Source organism: Nipponia nippon, unplaced genomic scaffold (genome assembly GCF_047370975.1).
Source record: "Nipponia nippon isolate SJK-2023a ecotype South Korea unplaced genomic scaffold, ASM4737097v1 scaffold_2, whole genome shotgun sequence".
Taxonomy (NCBI): domain Eukaryota; kingdom Metazoa; phylum Chordata; class Aves; order Pelecaniformes; family Threskiornithidae; genus Nipponia; species Nipponia nippon.
The window spans coordinates 6,943,826-6,962,462 of NW_028262336.1; the positions used below are offsets into that span (position 1 = coordinate 6,943,826).

At 44.2% G+C, this 18,637-nt stretch overlaps 2 protein-coding genes across 8 annotated transcripts; one reads left to right on the forward strand and one right to left on the reverse strand.

Annotated features, from left to right (window-relative positions):
• Positions 1–132: 132 nt before the first annotated feature.
• Positions 133–8,832, reverse strand: CLDND1 (claudin domain containing 1). 7 transcript variants are annotated; one of them, XM_087757338.1, is made up of 8 exons: positions 8,732–8,832; positions 8,052–8,219; positions 7,841–7,939; positions 6,370–6,496; positions 3,713–4,014; positions 2,017–2,124; positions 1,498–1,635; positions 133–1,389 (listed from the first exon to the last, which is right to left on the reverse strand). In XM_087757338.1, exons 5-8 carry the CDS (start codon positions 3,999–4,001, stop codon positions 1,169–1,171), a joined length of 756 nt encoding a protein of 251 aa, XP_087613464.1. In that variant the 5' UTR covers positions 4,002–4,014; positions 6,370–6,496; positions 7,841–7,939; positions 8,052–8,219; positions 8,732–8,832; the 3' UTR covers positions 133–1,168. The 7 variants fall into 7 exon arrangements, with proteins under 7 accessions (XP_087613464.1, XP_087613467.1, XP_087613463.1 ...); XM_087757341.1 differs by lacking the exon at positions 7,841–7,939 and having other exon boundaries at positions 3,713–4,011; XM_087757337.1 differs by lacking the exon at positions 7,841–7,939.
• A 6,390-nt stretch (positions 8,833–15,222) lies between these two features.
• Positions 15,223–18,132, forward strand: GPR15 (G protein-coupled receptor 15). Its single transcript, XM_009466678.2, has one exon. The coding sequence runs from the start codon at positions 15,247–15,249 to the stop codon at positions 16,351–16,353; it is 1,107 nt and encodes a 368-aa protein (XP_009464953.1). The 5' UTR covers positions 15,223–15,246; the 3' UTR covers positions 16,354–18,132.
• Positions 18,133–18,637: the final 505 nt, after the last annotated feature.

Genomic DNA, 18,637 nt, shown 5'->3' on the forward strand with positions numbered 1-18,637 from the left:
TCTAACCAAACATCTTTGTTTCTGGTGACATTTCCCTGAAAACAGAGAGCAATCTAGACATTGGCTTTTCTTTCCCAAAGTAAATCACTTCAGACCATTCCCTCACCCTCCCATCAGATTCATGCAACGCTGAAAATTTCTGAGCTTTTTTTATTATTATTATTATTTCATTTAAACAATAGGTTTGGGGCAAGATGGGAAAAGAGCAGCACCTTTTAAAAAACCCTGTTGTGTGCTATATAGGATAAATCGGTGAGTTTTAAAAAAAGTTAAGTTTATATATGTACATATACACACATACACTAAACCAAATTAAAAAACTTGTCAAGGGTTGCTTTTAACACCAGAGAGAGGAAAGCCTTATTTCGCAGCAAGCGAAAGCACCACATGTTCAGATCAGAGTGCACAGCCACACGTCATGCGGATACCAAACCAGCCTGGGTCCTGGAAGCAGTGTAGCTAGAGCAGCAGAAAGCTCCGCGTAGGCCAACTTATCCCGCTCCCTGGCAAACGCGAGCGCAGTCTATTTCGGGATGGTGTGCTGTGCAGGCGCACCCACAGCCAGCTGCTCTGCCTGCATCGGTTTTGGCAGAAGCTGCAAGAAGTAGCAAACTAGTGAGAATAAGAGACCCAAAGCGAAGCTACAGGACTGATTTAGCTACAGTATTTCCATAACAGAGGTTTCCGAGTTCCCCCATGTCTCTTGGGTGCTCTCGGTAGGTACAGCCTGCTTGGGTCACACAGCAGACAGCTCCTGATGATTTATTATTTGTGCACTCAGGTTCCCATTCTTGCCTACCTGCATCTTTTCCTTTCCTATCTCTTCCACCCCACCACACCATTCCTATTTCCTCCAGGCTGACAGGGTAGTAAAATTAGGAAGGGGCATGTACACCTAACTAAGGGGATATTCAACAACCAAATGAAGCTTAAAAAAAAAAATGTTATTAAAAAACCCAATTTAAAAACCTGTTCAAGTTCTGCAGACTTCTGGCAGAGTTCGGTCATTTAGCCCAGAGGTCTTTGTCTTGAGGGCCTGCAGGCTAAATTGTCTCAACTGGCAAGAAGCATGCAGTACAAGGTAAAATTCTGACTAAAAGAAAAAAGTAGTAAGGGTTGGGGGAAGAAGAGGCTATAACATGGAAACGCAATACTTTGGTAGCAGCACTTATGCTACACGGTACGCTTTCAAGAGAGTGAATTCCTTTCTGTTGGTGCGAGCCGCCCAGATGAAAAGAGCAGCTGCCATAAACTGCAAAGGTGCGGAGACACAGGCTAGGCAGAAGGACCAGCCAAATTCACCCCTCACGTCCTCAGGCAGGGGCAGCTTCTTGTGGAGCAGCTCAATCCCAGCTACGTAGCAGCCAACCAGCCCCAGCGTACAAAGCCCTGGGGAAGGAAGCGGTAAAGCGCCATGAGCTCACCGTTGAAGCACTCTGGCTGTCACTATGAGCTCCTGGAGAAGGGAGGGTAAGCGGTGGATGGCAGGAGACCTACCTGCTAGGAAATGGAGGACGCCGGTGGCAATGGCAGGGTAAAGGCTGCGACAGGCACAAGCACAGAGCCCGATCAGAGCCCCGAAGCACATGAGGCCAAGGCTGACAAAAGGCAGGAGAAACTGCAATCGCCAGAGATCTGCACGTGAAAAACACACAAAACAAGTTTGTTGAAAATGGGCTAGAAACTGGTCTCCCACCATCTTATATTCCCTTCTACCCCACTGCTTCTGCTTCATCAGACACTCTACATTCACAGCTAAAAAGAACCAAAGGCCCCGCTAAAGTAGGAAGAACTTCACTCGTTAATTCCCAAATTCCTGTATTGCATTCATGGAAAAAACCTTTGCTAAAGCACTTAAGTTTTCCTTTTAAACTTTGACCTGCTGCCTGTGCTACTGTGAAGGGGGAGGGAAAAAAAAAAAAAGAAAAAAGGCAGAGCAAGATACAGATGCTTCCCTCACTAGTGACTGTATTTGAGAAACGTCTTTTTTACCCACCAGAAGTGGAAGACACTTACAAGTTCGATTCAAATCTGTGCCACTATTGTGATTTCCAGGCTCTATGTACTTTTCCATAAACTGATCAGAGAGGGAAAAACTGATGCAGTTGGTAGTCATATCGGTTTCTGCGGGGAAAAAAGGCAAAATTACCATTAGGTCTCTCCCTTCCATCCCCCCACCTCAATTCCTCCTTTCCCAACCATTTAAGCTGGGAAGCTCCTCAGAGAAAAAACATTTTAGAGAAAAAACATTTTAGAGAAAAAACATTTTAGAGAAAAAACATTTTAGAGAAAAAACATTTTAGAGAAAAAACATTTTAGAGAAAAAACATTTTAGAGAAAAAACATTTTAGAGAAAAAACATTTTAGAGAAAAAACATTTTAGAGAAAAAACATTTTAGAGAAAAAACATTTTAGAGAAAAAACATTTTAGAGAAAAACATTTTAGAGAAAAAACATTTTAGAGAAAAAACATTTTAGAGAAAAAACATTTTAGAGAAAAAACATTTTAGAGAAAAAACATTTTAGAGAAAAAACATTTTAGAGAAAAAACATTTTAGAGAAAAAACATTTTAGAGAAAAAACATTTTAGAGAAAAAACATTTTAGAGAAAAAACTACCTCTCAAAACAGACCTTTAGGCTGCCTTATCATAATGTAGTTAGCATAACATAGTTACTACAATGAGGGACGGCCTTCAAACATGCAGAATCGTCAGGCTTACCTGGGTTATCCACAGAGAACTGGGCCACACTTGACAGATCGGGAAAGAAATGTGGCATATGATGCTCAACTATGTTGTTACATATTCTTGTACTCAGAGTTGCTTAACTGAGCTGTGTTTATCTCAATGTGCAGAATGTAGTACCATACTAAACACTTCATTCAAAATTGGGATAGAAAGGACTATCTGAAGAACTAAAAAATATTTGCTTCTTTATACTAAATTTCTCCCCTTTTATGCCTTGGTTAGATTTTGCTTTTAGAATATTATTGAGCAGAGCTGGTTTACATGTTTTCCAAAATAAGTATTTTCATGGGGGGGTGGGGCAGGGGGAGAAGGTATCTAATGTAATGTTTTTTCTCCAGAAAACGTGTTTGAAAGTACATTTTTTTTAAGAGGGTTCAAAATTAAGGTCTTCACACACACAATATGTGTCCAAAAATCTACTTTGAAGCAATTAAAATAATTGCTCACCACACGTTTTTAGCCCCCAACCACAGTTGAAAAGAAAAATATTTCATTCTATATCCAGCACTATGGTACAAGGAGTCCAAAATGTGCTGACGCAACAGTGGGACATTTGTGACATGCGAGCAAAATGAATGACTAACTAAAAGAAGCATGTGCCCTCTTGATAAAGCAGCATCTTTATTCCATTGCTGGATCCCAGGACCTCTCCTAAAATGACAGTGACTGGCAGAGCAACTATAACTGTCTCCCCAGCCGGCCAGCAGATGCAAAAGAAAACCAAGTTATACCAGACTAAATTTAGATGTCAAATCCAGAGTCTGTAGCACTGACAGACACAGACCATTTTGCCTTTTGCTTCTTTAAAAATTTAGACTGTCTTTATTAAAACAAAACAACACAACCAAACACGTAAGCTAGAAAGAAGCTTTCTAGAGGAGCAAAGTGGCATGAATATGTTGTGAGGAAGTTAGCACATACCACCCCAGGCAAGCTACGGAACTGTTAATTGCTCTGGAGATACCTGGTGGGCTGTACCAGTGAGAGTTTTTGGGTACAGTGATACACCTCCGCCACAATCCAACCGTGCCGTTGCACCGGAAGAGCGCATCTGTGTAGGTCTTCTCATCCGCCTCTTCGCTGACAAATTCCTCCCAGATGCTCCTTCCAGCCTCACTAACATTCTCAGCCGGGGACAGGGTGTGGTATTCGTACCAAAAGTCGGTGCCAATGGAAGCCGCCATGTAGATGGTGGAGATGAGGCTGAGGACGCAAGCAATTACTAGCGCTGTAGCAAAACGGTTATCCATCATTGCGCCCTTGCTGCTGTAAGGAAAGAGAGGGCCACGTGAGCAACTCCTCTGACAGTGAACACAAAGTTATCCTAGCAGTGTCAAACTCGTGACATCACTCCTCTTACGCAATGTCCCTCAGGATATGCATGTCTCCCTTTTCCAACATGCTGGAATCAAAGGAACAACAGAGTAAGTCTACAGTACTAGTCAGCATCCGCTGGATCTGCGAGTTCAAGGGACGGATATCACCCTTCTCCCAGCCAACGCCGCGCTAGCTGCTCTCTCCGAGACAGCAACTGACAGACTAACAGCAACTCTGTCCCCAAAGCAGACAGCACGGCTCACTGCCCTTTGCGATCCTGACTGTAGGGAACCACAGAGAATCCATCCACAGCACCCAGGCAGAAGACTTATCTTTCCTTAAGAGATTACCAAGGGTAGAAGTTATTTTTAGCCTGCCATCCCATACGGCTTTCACAGCTTGTGTTTACAGCAAAGATAAGAACCACAAGCATGCCAAAAAAGCTCTTCCAGACTGTTCACAAAGGGCAGCCATGCCAAGATGCAGGAATGCCTTTAGGGAAGCAGAGAAACGTATCTAGGCACTAGAGACAGAACACAAAGGAAGCACTGAAAGACAAAGTTAGAAATTATGATAAAAGCTGCAACAATGCCACAATACATACAGTGGTGTTCCTGACAAACTAAGACAATGCGAGGGGTGCTCTGTTCCATGGGAGCAAGATGACAGGAGCTTCCAAAACTGAAAGGCCTTCGTGTGCTGGCAGGAGAACCTTGCTCTGGCTCCCTGTGTTAGGGGTCACTTATGCCCTCCTCGGCAGGGTCGTGCTCACAAACCATGTAAATTCAGGGTCAAAGAAGGCATGGAAAATACAGATACCATACATGCTTACACTTGCGAAAATACTGTGACTTTAATGAGTAATTGATTGCTAATACATGGAATGTTTTGCAGATAGCGCAATACGTCAGAGGACTCTCAGATGCCTGTTGTGCTCATGCGTTTTCTGTGCTTGATTCAATTTATGGATTATGATAAATCAGGCTTGATGCACTTGCCAAAAAAAAAAAAAAAAAGAGAGAAAAAAAACAATCAATTGAAGTTAACTCAGCAGCTAGAGCTAGTCTGGTTACATGAGCTACTATCTAATCAGCTCTTGTCTATTGCTTGTTCTACCTCCCTTCTCCCACATGCTTTGATCAAAATATTTTGGTCTAGCTTCTTTGCAACTGAAGAAACCGCAACTGGAAACAGCAAATGCCTTAAAACACAACATTCACAAGGAAAAACATGAGCACTCAAGTCAGACCTGCCAATAAGAAATTCTGAACTATGAAACAAGGTGCAAATTAAAGCAGGGAGTTTCAAAAGCACCAGTATTTGCTGCTCACAATGCCATTCTTGTTTCTTTTCCCTCCCATCTGCACCTCTATTTGGCTGAAACTGGCTAACAGGGTTGGGGAGGAGAGATGATGTGTACCCATATCATCCCCTATGCTTAACTTCCATATTCAAGGAGGGATACTACAGAGAGTGTGCCTCATTTAACTGCATCCTTAGCAACAAGTAAGAATAGAAGTGATTTTTGGTGAACTGACAAGCAGTACTCATTTAAAATACTGCAAAGTTTGCATACCACAACTGTACTTAAATAATAATCCACAGGCTGTGAACTCTTATAAGCTAGGACAAGCATTGAGAGGGAGAAAACAGTGTATCTGGACTTATTTATCCAGAAGACATAGAATCAAGTCCAGACTTGGAAGCAAATACTCTGTGCAGGGTTTAATTCTTGGTTATGTACTTATATTCTCTTTGATACCCTAGCATCTCGCTCAGGGTAGACAGGACACTGGATGGGCAGAATAGGGAGCCAGCAAGTTGCTGTACAGGAGTGACCTCACTACTCATCCCCACTGAGTTCACTGAGGGATCCCCTCCACTTTACAAGCTTCTCACAAGGCAAACAGGGCCAAAGCTGTGTTACGCGGTTCCTGCCCAGCTGAGCTCGGAGCTGAGCAGATCCTCTGGGAACTCCCTCTCAGGGCAAGCAGCAGAACAGGCTGGAGAGCAGGCTGGTCTGGATTTTCCACTATAATGCAGTCACATTCACTGCAAGAGGAACCCTCTGCAACAGGCTCCTCTCTTTAGAAACTGCTTTCTCTGGAAGGAGAAATCGCAAGAACCTACAAGCTCCATCCTCAGAGCAGAGTCCGGCAAAAAGGAACATAAGCAGGACATTATTTGGCCATCGGTTTGCTGCCACTGCCTTTTAATATAAATGCTTACAATAATGAAGTCCTATCAACTTTGTACTTAATGTACAGAAAGAAAACAACCAGCTCAAAAAGAAAAAAATCTTACTTTCAGATACAACATCCCTGCTGCCAGGTGCGGAACACTGGTGCTGGAAACATTAAGACACAACCACACACTTCTGGGCAGCTTTCTGTGCGTTGGCATACAGTGGGCTTGGCAGAGTTGATGTCAGCTGGATGTCAACCAAGAGCAGTTCACAAGCAAAATGAAGGGTTAAAAAAAAAAAAAAAATCAAACAGTAAATTAAAGCACAGTCCAGTGTTCATTACTCACTTGGTAAAAGGGACATGGCTATCGACGGACATTCAATCCTTGTAATGCACAGCTCCGGGGATAGGTAGAAAGCAGCTGAGGTGGCTGCAGTCCCCAAAATCTAGTGGGTGGCTTTGTGTGGCATTTGGCCCAGAGAGAACACACATGGGTTTTCAGTAAGGACAAGACAGTGCCAGGGCAAGAGCACACCCCCAATTCCTTATAACAAAGGTCCCCTCCATGCTTCTGCCTAACACTTCAGCTACTTACAGAAGAGATGAAGAACTCTACAACACTTTAGGCAAATTTTGAACTAGAAGTTCTTCCTGCCACAGTGTAGTTGACTACTCTGCCCATTCACTGTGGATATCCAATGCATTTTCATTTACAGCAGACACCCCCCCACTTAAACGAGGTGTCCTTTCCTCTGTTAAGAAGAGAACCATCCTCCCAGCCCCAGGCAGAGCTCAATGGGAGCAGTAAGCGTAGTCAGTAAGAAATAGTTACCAGAGAAGACCACGAAGAAAGACACTGCATGTTTACAAGATTATACCACGCTCTGCAAAAGATTCTACGCAGAACAATATGCAGGAGGTGCCTTACCAAGCTCACTTACCAAAAATAACATTACTACTCCCAAAGATGACATTAACTATAAAGACATAAAGATTGATAATAAATGGAAATACTTTGACTTTATGGGCTGTCAGCAAAAGCCTTCATTGTTTTTACAAAAGGTTCATTCACATGGCACGGCCAGCACATTTTATTCTAACAGTAGAAGCTACTTCAAACAAGTTATGGCTGAAACTAAGCTGTGCAATGAATATAAGACAACACAAGGCAGCAGTAAACAGGCACTCAAGCAGAAGCACTTCACAGGGTATTATTTTCGAAAGCAGCGAGACATGTAGAAGTTTCAAAGCACCATCTCATAAAAGCAAAGGCAAAGGCCAAACTAGCAGCAACGTTCAAAGGAATGACTAGATGCGTGCCCTTCATAGAAAGGGGGAAAAAAAGGGGCAAGTCAGTACAGTTAAAAAAAAACAAAAAAACAAAACAAAAAAAAACAAACCACAGAACAGCACAAGAGCAAATATTCTAGCAAAAAAATTAACCGTAAGACCAGAGAACATATAAGCGTTTTAAGAAGTTACCGCACCATAGCAAAGGGGAATACAAACATACGCGTATTTTTATCCTGTTACAGCAATCACTCCCTTCAGCCAATAGCGGGCCACCACATCTAAGAAACTCCTTTTACCTGACATCACAAAAGAGTCAGGCTGCATTTGCTGGCATTTTCTCAGAAAACATGCTTGCCATCTGACTGCTCTTTGGGAAAGCAGAATAGGCAGAAGGCCTAAAAGATGGAAATATGGGGAGAAGGCTGGTGACACTACGGAACAGGATCCTCCTTTTAACACTTAGGGCAACGGAGGGTTAGGAAAGAATGCTACCAAATGCTTTTTTACCTTCAGAGGTCCCCAGGACACACAGCTCCAATGATTCCAGGTCACTTCAGAGAGACAGTGTTGTTTGTGTCTTGTGGTAAGCAGAGAGCATGAAATGCAAGCTTCCTATCTGCCCTAACTGTTCCATTCATTCAGATTCTTCACCACCACCAGCTCACCAGAAGTGATCTAGAAGCAGAAAGCGAACCAAATGGTTTGAGATCACCATTTCACATCATTCACATTATTTAACAGAAACCTCCCATTAAGAAAAAAAATATTAAAAAGGGGGAAAAAAAATGACGGCAAGAGCCCTCAGGCCAGCAGCACCATGCCCCCCCCCCAGGGTGAATCCAGCACACGGGCAGACAGGCAGCGCAGGCAGCCGCCGGGGTAAGCGGCCGTCTGAAGGGCTCTCGCCCCGTGCAAACGCGGAGCCCCGCAGCCGCCCAAGCGGTGCTTCACCCCCTGCCGCCCGGCCGAGGGCCGGGCCGGGCCGAGCGGACCATCTCCACACAGCGCGACCGCCCTCCCCGGCGACAGCGCCGCCGGGGGAAGCAACCGCCCGGCACTGCCGTTGGCAGGCAGCGAACCCGAGGGGAGCGCCTCAACTCCCCGCCCCCCCCAGCAACCGCCCCCTTCAACGGTTATAACCGCCCCCTTCAACGGTCACAACCGCCGCGGCCCGGCGCCGCACCCACCGCCCATCGCCGCCCCGCCGCGCCGCTTCCGCCCGGCCGTGCCCAGGGCAGCGCCCCGCCCCCCTCGGCCGCGCAGGGCACGCTGGGGGATGTAGTTTTCCCGCCCTCCCCGGAAGAGCTACGCCGTGCCGGCCCGGCGGCACCATGGGAGCTGTAGTTCTCCACGTCGCCCCGCCCCTGCCATGGCGGCTGGCAGTTGTCCTCTCCCGCCGCCTCCGGGGCGACCAACCCTCGCCTTTCGACGCCCGCCGCCGGGCAACCCACCTCGCCTCCTCCCCGCCGACACTTGCAGGCCCCACAGCAGGGCCCCTGCCGCTGGCACAGGCCCGGCTCAAACCATGGCGGCCCAGCCCCGCACCTCCTCACCTCAGCACCGCGCCTTGCACCGCCCTCAGTCGGCGTGAGGTGCGGCGCTGATTAACGCCGAAATTGCACACCTGCAAGACACGGGCGCTTGGGAATCTGGAGTCACGGTCCCAGCGTCCTGCACCTGCTGTCACAGCCGTGAGTTTTTACAGAAACACAAAAAAAGCCACTTGGCAAACTCTCATTTCTGCAACTTCAATTGTTTCGTCTTCCTCTGCAGCCATAAGGCTCACGTTTCTTTCTCTTTTGCTTGACAGCTTGTAAAAATGGTGACATGATATCCTGGCTGGTTGACCTGGGAAAACATCAAGTAAGGAAAAAAAAGGTTTAGTAAAAATTGCAAAAATCACAACACTGGCTCCACGCCCCGAACTGGACATTGCCCCCCAAATTGCAAGAGGACTCTTAAAAGTGGTTAAAAACTGCCCTGGCTGAGAGATCGCCATGCCCAGTTTTGATCTTACCAACCTCCAAACTAGCAAACCAATACTCAGAAAAAACAGCATCACGTCCAAGGTTTTCACATCTCTGAGGACTTCTGGGGAACAATCCCGACCAGCTCCTCTCCCAGAGCAGCCAGGAAGCATTTTTGCCGCGACGTAAGAAGCTGGCATGGCAAAATAGAATTTTTTATTTAAAAAAATAATTAGAAATTATATTTAATTAAGACACTTCTGCCTATATGCCCCACCTTTCCAGATCATGGAACCGTCTCGCCAACACCTTGTAACGTAACTGTCTGCAAGGACATATTTTGGGGTCTGACTGGGATTTATACTAGACTCTAAAATATTTAACATCTTTATCAATAGCCTGGAAGAAAGCAGACTATCGCTGATAACCTTCACAGATGACACGAGGCCTGAACGAAGGGTAAATAATGACATGGAGAAGGCACAGGTACAGGGTGACCTGATCATTTGGCAGCCGGGGGCAAGCAAACATGCGTTTCAATAAGGTCATCGATGAGCTCATTCGTTTAAGAGCAAAGAGTGGAGGCTATACTTACCTGACATAAAACTTTATCCGGGGAAGCACAAAATGGAAAGGACAAACGGGTCATGGTGGACTACCAACCGCCAAGATGGTGCCGCAGCCAAAAAACCCCAACTTTCCTGCCACCGCAGATGTATAAACAGAAATCACAAGGAGGAAAGAAGTTGTATCACATCCAGAGGTGCTGCTGCCTGCTGAAATAGCGTGTCTAGTTTTGACGTGTTGATAAAGTAGAGAAACCTGAAATGGCACACAAAAATCACCAAGCAATTAGAAAACCTCTCTCAGTGAAACATATCACAGAAGATCAGTCAATTTAACTTACTGAAGAGAGAGCGAAGGAGTTGCAAGACCGTAAAATAGATGTAATGGCAATAGGGAACAAAAAAAATCAGTAATAGTTTTTTCAGTGTACCTGGCAAAAGTGTCAGAAGTTGAAGCTAGAAAATGTTAAAAAGAAAAAAAAGCCAAACAAAAACGCTCTGTGCTCTCTACGGATTTCATCTGGATTTTTTTTTTTCTGGAAAAATACCCCTCCCTATAATAAGAGTAACCCAGTAAAAGTGTTACAAACGAATGCACAGAGCCATTCATTGCTAACACCTATCTTTTTTTATTTTACTTTCACACCTCCTCAGTGTGCCTCAGCAGAACCACTGACCGGTTGGTTTAGCTACAGAACTAGGGGAAGGCTTTCGAAGTAGAAGTTTGCTTTACTGTGCAGAAACTGTGGCAGTTTGCACGGGAAAGCACGAAAGGAATAACGCCGATGGCTACCGCTTGAACACCGTTCCTACTTCTTGCAAAACTGAAGTTTCTTCCAGAGCAGACCTGAATCGTGCATTAGTACCTCTAACAGAAGTTCTCAGGCACTGACAGAGTTTAACATCAGAGTGCTGCAAACAAAACAAACAAAACCCTAGTATGTATGTATAAAACCAGTCTCCCTGGTTTTATTTCTGCCTTCTGTATTCTTGTATCTCTGGCACAGAACACGGTAGGCTAAGAAAACCCTACTCTAATTATAATTTCCACCGAGAGAAGACCTTCTAGATCTGCTTCTTCCAAATACGATGAATAGCACATGTTCGCTTTAATGATACCCACTTGTCCTCTAAGTCCAAACCTTTTTATCATGCACCCCACCAGTAAAAACTTTTTGAGCGTGCGCCCCTATTATATGGGGTACTACTGTACTACTATATTATGTACATTATGAAACATACCCAAACATTTACATTAAAAAAGGATGAGATAAAGAGGAAATAAACACTATTTTAAAAATATTTATTTTATTAAGTGCACAAAAAGTCTTTTCTTCCCACACCGCGCTTTGGAGACCACTGCTCTCCGTATGAAATTATTTCAGCCTATCCCGATGTGTTGTCTCAGCGAGCACAATTTTACCTGAATCCGTTCTACCCTCTCCTCTTTGCTCGGGGGTGCAACTTCCGTTGGTTAGCACTCATCTGGTCACCTCTGAGCCTGCCTTCACCTAGGTTCTAGCAGAGTAGGGCAGTTTCAGACAATTTGGTGGGGTTTTTTTGGTTGTTTTTCTAATTAGGTCTGCAAATCTCTATTCCTTACAGAAGGTTTTGGAATCACAATCATTTAGAAACTACTACGCTTTCTTTTACAGCCAAATGAACCTCTGTTCCTTCTCAGCATTTATCATCATTAATGATTTACAGGTAAGGAACTGATTTTATCTAGATGCCTGTCCTTACATAAAAGCATATGTACAAGCTGGAATAGAACCACATTTAAACTGTCAGTAAAATAGAAAATGTAAAAAAATTTGAAAAAAACCCAAACTCACACCTCACTACCAGAAATGCTTCAAGTGCAGAAATTTTAAGGGGCGGGTGTGTGTAACAAACTAAATCAGCAACCCTGCATATTTCCTGTGCAGATAGTTCTGCTGTGCATCTTTTACTGATTTTGCCACAAAATTAGAAGGCTACCATAATGTATCATAAGCGTGACAGAACTGTGAACAAAGACATGAAATCTTTTCCCCTGCTACTGTTGGAAATACCTCGGCATTTCCTGAGAGGAAGATTTAAGGAACGGTACAAACGCTGACAGGACAAATTTCACAAGCGTATTTGAGAAAGGCAGGACCATCAGAGAACCAGTCGCTCTAAAGCAGAAGTGGCCGAACGCACGGCCGCGATTACCGTATCTGCCGTGAGCGTGTGGTTACAAAGGCTTTAGGTTCAAAACTACACAGCACCCAGCGGCTGCATTTTTTCAGAGCTGCGTCAAGGGCTAGGTAAGATGGGTAGAACATAGACCCAAGCCGAGCCAGTCGCTGTTGCTTCAGCAGAAAATTTTGTTCAGGGAAAAGGTTTACACGTATCTGGTGAGGTCTGGGAGGAGGAAAGCGCTGTGGAAATCTAGGAGGGGGGTGAGGAGAGGGTGGAGGCTGTCCTGGTGACAAAACATCTCACTACATCTCTTGGACCTTGGCACATCAGGTGCTGAGCTTTCTAGAATATCTATGCAGAAGTGCTATGAGGGGAATTTCCACGTGCTGAGTATCTTTGACAGCTTGGCTCTACCTCAGTGAAATGAGCTCTGGGAAGAGTAAGACCCCACATGACACCCTAAGTGAATCAATACCACATAAAAACCCACAAAGCTTACGGACTAATGACAAATACGCCGGTGGCTGCTTGACGTAATTACAATAGCTTCATTATTCATGACAATGCTTCCTATTATCTTTGCGAATCTTCTGTCCGGATAAGGGGGTGTCACATCCGTAATATGGCAACACCCAGTGACACCCACAAGTCTATTTACAGCATTCAAGAAATACAGAGCAAATTCAAGAGAACAGAGTTGATCCCTGTTGGAAAAGGTTTACCATCTAATTTTTTATCTTAGGAAGTAAGGCTATTAAACTACAGGGAGACAACAAAGTGAGGAATCGCACACACAAATACATGGACATACGCTTATCTTTATGGTTCCATCAAGCTTTTTTAAAAGTTACTCACTTTTTTGTCTGCTCTGGGATGGGGAGAGTGAATTTCAAGAAGGAGTATGCAGTAGTGTGAGATGGAAGGAGAGAAGTTTGTGCCTGATTTCTAAAGCTGGCAACTGCATGTAAGCTGTTAGGATCTAAGTGCAGAGTAAAATAACATGTAGGTCCATCTTCGCAAGAGAGGCCGAACTCCTAAACACCACAGACCATAAGGTTCAGCTGATCTTCTACTCTAGTACTGATGGAAAGAGAATGCCTCTATGTCCCAGTGCTTCTTGGAACAAAAAAACCTAAAACACGTTCCTTCAAGCAGAGATAAGCAAAGATGACACAAAACGCACGTCTGCACTGAATCCATCAAAAACCATTTCTGTAAACGGTAAGATACTTGGGCATTTTCACACAACTCGTAGCTGAAAAGTAGGTATATCTTTTGTAATCTCCAAACGGTGAGAAGATGATTTTAAGCCTGTGCTTCCTTACAGGTTCACACTCGTGCCTGTGGCATACAAATCGATAATCTAAGCCAGGGTGGTTTTATACACCATGATCTTTTTTCAGAGTTTGTGGTGCCTGAATTACACTTACTGAGAGAATGAAATCCTTACACATTGCATGAAAAATAGTCAGCTAGAGTCCACTAGTGCCCTACTGATAGGAAGGCAGTTGTACATAACTAGCTCCTTATTAGACATCAGCGTCTCTATACAAGAGTGTCCACCTAAATATCCCTTGATCCAGCAGCCAGTCGTTTAATAGCAGCTGGCTGCTTTTCCAGGTGCCTGGAAGTCTAGCAGGTACCTGCCGCACAGGAGCGCGTAACCTGAGCACTGGCAGAGTGAATCTGAGTGCATCCAGAGTGCACTGAACGGACTAATTTGCTGTCCATGCAGTTTGGAGTTGCTCTTTGCCGTGGAGACATCCATACATGCGATTTACCTGCCTGGGGCTCGAGCACGCTCCGGTAAGCCATTTACTCAAAGCTCTGAGAATCCTGAAGATGCGCCTGGCCTGTGAACATGCAGGGGGGAGGGAGGGGAAGGAGAAAATGAATTTATCTGCAGAAGAGAGGAAGGATGATGAAGACCAGTAGTAGAAGTTTCAAATTAGTTTGGTGTAATGAATTCGGTAGTTTAAAAAGTAAGAATTTTCATTCAAAGGGCCGTCTGTAAGGTAAGCCACAGCTGGAGTGATATTGATATTGCGAATGAAAGATGAAGGAAATCAGAGCTCTCTAAGAGAAGCAAGCACTGTACCTAACAACGGCTCAAGAGCCACACAGGCGGCTCGGCCAGAAGAAGGAACAAACCACTGCTCTGAAGACAAGGACTGTGGCCGATAAAGAAGCCTGTGTGGGAGCGGGAACATCAAGTCAAGTTTCAAATTGCAGAAGAACACACGACACACTGAGAAACTGCCCTAATACATTCATAAAACCGGGTGTGAGGAGCCCAGGGGTAGGGGAACCGGTGGGGCTGCAGGGCAGGAGAGAGGCACTGGCAGAGCAGTGGAGAGCCTGGGACTGACAGAGAACAACTAACCGCAGGGCAGAATGGAGATGGTAGTTTTAAATGTTTTTCCCTAAATATTTTTGTATGAGAGAATTACTCTCAACAGAAAACAGCAATCATAAATGGACAAAGAAAGTAAAAACCTCCAAGCCTCAGAAAAGTTGAACTTGCCCTGAAAAGCAATTTATACAAAATGTTTTCAGTAAAGATAAAGAATGTGGCACCTGAATTCACCGTTCTCTGACTTCTTCTGAGCTGGTGCAATCTTGAACCTCTGCAAACTAGCAATATCCTGTCCTAAAATATAAAAGGTTCAGAATCTTGAAAACTACCTTCCCTTCCCCCCAAATAAAAGCAGAACCCAGACTTGGTTCGCTTATACAGGCAAATGCAAAATGAAGATAAAATCAGTAAAACTAAACCTGATTTTAAAAAAAGAAGCAAGTGTTTATTCTGAAGACAGGGTTTTGACTAATCAGAGACTCTTGTCTGCTGCCTATGCGATTGGCTAAAAGTATATAAATTACCCCCCCAAAACCACTTTTCTCCTCCTCCCTCTCCTCACTCCTCCCCCCTCGCTAACGTGTTTTTTAAAGACGACCTTGAGGGGAAGGGTAGGGGGAGCTCAGAGCCTTCCTCAGAGCGGGGAGATGAGGACAGCTTGGCCAGAAATGGAGCTCATTGAGCTTTCACCCGTGACTACAGTCACTTTCAGCTATGACTACTACTACGATGACAACTGCCAGAATCAGCACTTGCAACATACGTCTACTTTCCTCCCTATCCTGTACACTGCTGTGTTCCTGGTGGGCATTGCTGGCAACGCCATCCTGATAGCAGCCTTGGTCTTCAAGCGACGGATCCAGAGGGTGATCGACATCTTTATCGTCAACCTCGCTGCATCCGACTTCATCTTCCTCATTACGCTGCCGTTCTGGGTGGACAAGGAGGCATCGGACGGGAGCTGGAGGGTAGGATCTTTTCTCTGTAAAGCTAGTTCCTATGTCATCTCGGTCAACATGCACAGCAGCACCCTCCTCCTGACTTGTATGAGTGCTGACCGATACCTTGCTATCATGTATCCCACTATCGCTAGAAGGGTCAGAACAAGATCCTATTCCAGTGGACTCTGCATCTGTGTCTGGTTATTATCCTGTGGCTTAGGGATGCCAACCCTTTTGTCCAGAGAACTGAAGAAGCAATATGGAAAGACTTACTGCACAGACAAAGCCGTGACAGAAGGCAAACAGATCATGTCACTGATGCTTTTAATCCTGGCCTTCTTCTTCCCACTGTTCAGTATCTTAACCTTTTACTGCTCCATCACCAAGAGACTCTGTGTGCATTACCAGAGAGCTGGGAAACATGATAAGAAACTGAGAAAATCCATCAAGATCGTCTTCATTGTAGTGGCAGCTTTTGTTGTCTCCTGGCTTCCCTTCAATTTTTTCAAGCTTATGGCCATCCTTCTGGGACTCCTGAAGCAGCCCGACTGTTTTCCCAACACGGTTGCCCAGCTGGGCATGAAGGTGAGCAGCCCTTTAGCTTTTGCCAACAGCTGCGCCAACCCTTTCATTTACTATTGCTTTGACAACTACATCCGCAGAGCCATGCTCCGGTGCCTGTGCCCATGGGTGAAAAGCAGCAGCAGTGGCAACAGCTCTGATACTCTGGACACTCGCCTGAGCTACTCCTTATCCAATTTTCTTGCGGGGGAGCATGTTGCGAGGAAGAGGAAGCGCTCTGTGTCCCTTTGACTGGGAGCCGGGACGGCGGAGGAAGGAACATCTCTCTCTAAAGATGGCAGGAAAAGAATAAAGTCAGAGAAACGGAAAAAAAAAGAAACGAGAGACAGAGACAGAGGTGCAAGTGTAAGGCAGCCAGCACTTCAGGTGGGAGGAACGCTGCTTCCCTTTAAATGTAGATAGACGGAATGGGAAACATTAACCACAGAATTACGGTTCGCAACGATGGCTGTGTCACTGCACGGTGTAAATCTGAAACCATTGTACCAAGAAATATCCACAAACGCTTGCACTGGAGCCCTAGTACAAGTGCTGTGAACTACAGAAAAGAATCACATGATTCAGCCAAAGCCGCTCTGAGGCAAGCTTTGAACTTAACTGTATATAGTTTTTTATGCTGCGCAGAGCAAGAAAAACAACACAACAGAAGTGTTTCTTCTCTTCGGTTCCTCGGTTACTCACAAACATGTCGCAATGTCCTCAAACCAACCTGATCAATTCTGGTTTTTTGGAGGTTTTCTGAATTTAGCACTCCAGTGTTTTAATGAATTTCCGTGTTACCAGTTCTCGTAACTTGAGGCTTGTCCATTTTTATTTTAAGTTTTAATTTTTCTTTAAGTCGTCTTATTATGGCATTAAATCTTAGTTTTAATCACAATAATTAAAGTAAGTTTCTAGCCCCTGTGATTTCAGAAAAAAGATAACTTGAAGGCAGAGAAACCAGAAGACAAGTAAACGAAATCCTGCATTTAACCTTTTTCTTCAAGGGAAAAAAACAACAAAAAACCACTCCTGCTTTTTAAGACCTTTTTGAGGATCTGACACAATTTCTGACCGCTTGGGTTGTCATATAACGGTACGACATTGTGTGCCATTCCAAGTCCAGGTCTGCTTTGTTGAGCTGTAACTGGTTTATGTAAAGACATATGCAGTAGGGCTACTTTCTCCCACTGGAGTCAAAGTCAAATGCAAATGTGCCTGATAAGCAAAATTAGCCAGAGTTTCACAAACATTTGAGAGAATGCTGAGAAAACTTGGGTGCAGGGATGCTCACAGAAAAGGAATTCCAAAGGACCAACGTTTTAGTTCATTTACAGAGTCGAACTCTGTAAATAAAACAGCTCTATAAAGTCGGCTCATTCCTATCCAGCAATCTTTGGGAAATGCAGAAGTCTTGCATTTAATATGCTGTGGGGAAGGTATCATTTGCCCGACTGGTGTCAAGTCTGACAGCAAATGGGGTGGGGAAACAGAGAAAGCTCCCTGTTTTTAACAGCTGCAGTACCTCCTAGATTTACAACCTGAACAAATGTGGAGCAAGGAGTTAAGCAGCTCGTCAGAGAACTGGTACTGGACTTTTATAAAGCTGATTACATCTATTTTATTAAATTTTTCATATCCTTCTAAGTGCAAATGATTGATAGAAATGTTTGCTTACAACAAAGAAACCAGGGTACTATGTTTTAAAGTGCACAGTTAAAAAAAAGTATGAAACTTCCAACAGCACTGGGAGACCTTGGCTGTGTTGCAGTATCTCATATTGTTGTATCTCGTTAAATGTATAGTTTACTATAATACAACTTGTCATAAATAAAATAAATCAGTATCATAAAGCATCCAGGATGTGTAACGTGACTAAGTCAATAGACTGAAACTTTCCTTTTCTACTTCCTGATTTTTAAAGATTTTTATCTCTTTTCTCTTTTGCACTTAGCCTTTGAAGCTTTTCAACTAGCTTTCATGAAACCCACAAAGGTGTTGACTAGAGGCAGAAGTCATCTTATCACTAAGTGACATAACAAAAAACATGGAAAAAATCTTGAATTGCAATAAGTAAACGATTTTTAGTGGTACTGACAGCCCTGTAAGATAAAGCAAATTCAGCTCTGCCAATGAAAGAAAGAGTCAGCAAATACGCATCTTGGAGTCTACTTTTTAAGAAGTAAAATAAGCTGGTAACAACTTGCACGCAATCTCTTATACAGCAAACCCCGTATCATTTTCCTGGGCAGTAGCGTTTCAAGTTAAGTTGTAAGAGTTTGGTTCTGTGTTCCCTTCTCCCAGCTTTGCCAGGGAAGGAATAAGCTGGCACACAAATCCATACTGTAATTGACCAGAGGGACTCGGAGACAACTCTCTCATAAACAAAAAGACTTGCAGCAATAGTCCCTGGATCACTTTGGTCACCTTAGAAGAGACTTTTACATTTCACTGAAGCTAAGAATTGTCTTCTAGACAATCAGATGCAGGAGATTACTCCTAGAATAACAACGAGGCATTTTATGAATTACGGAAA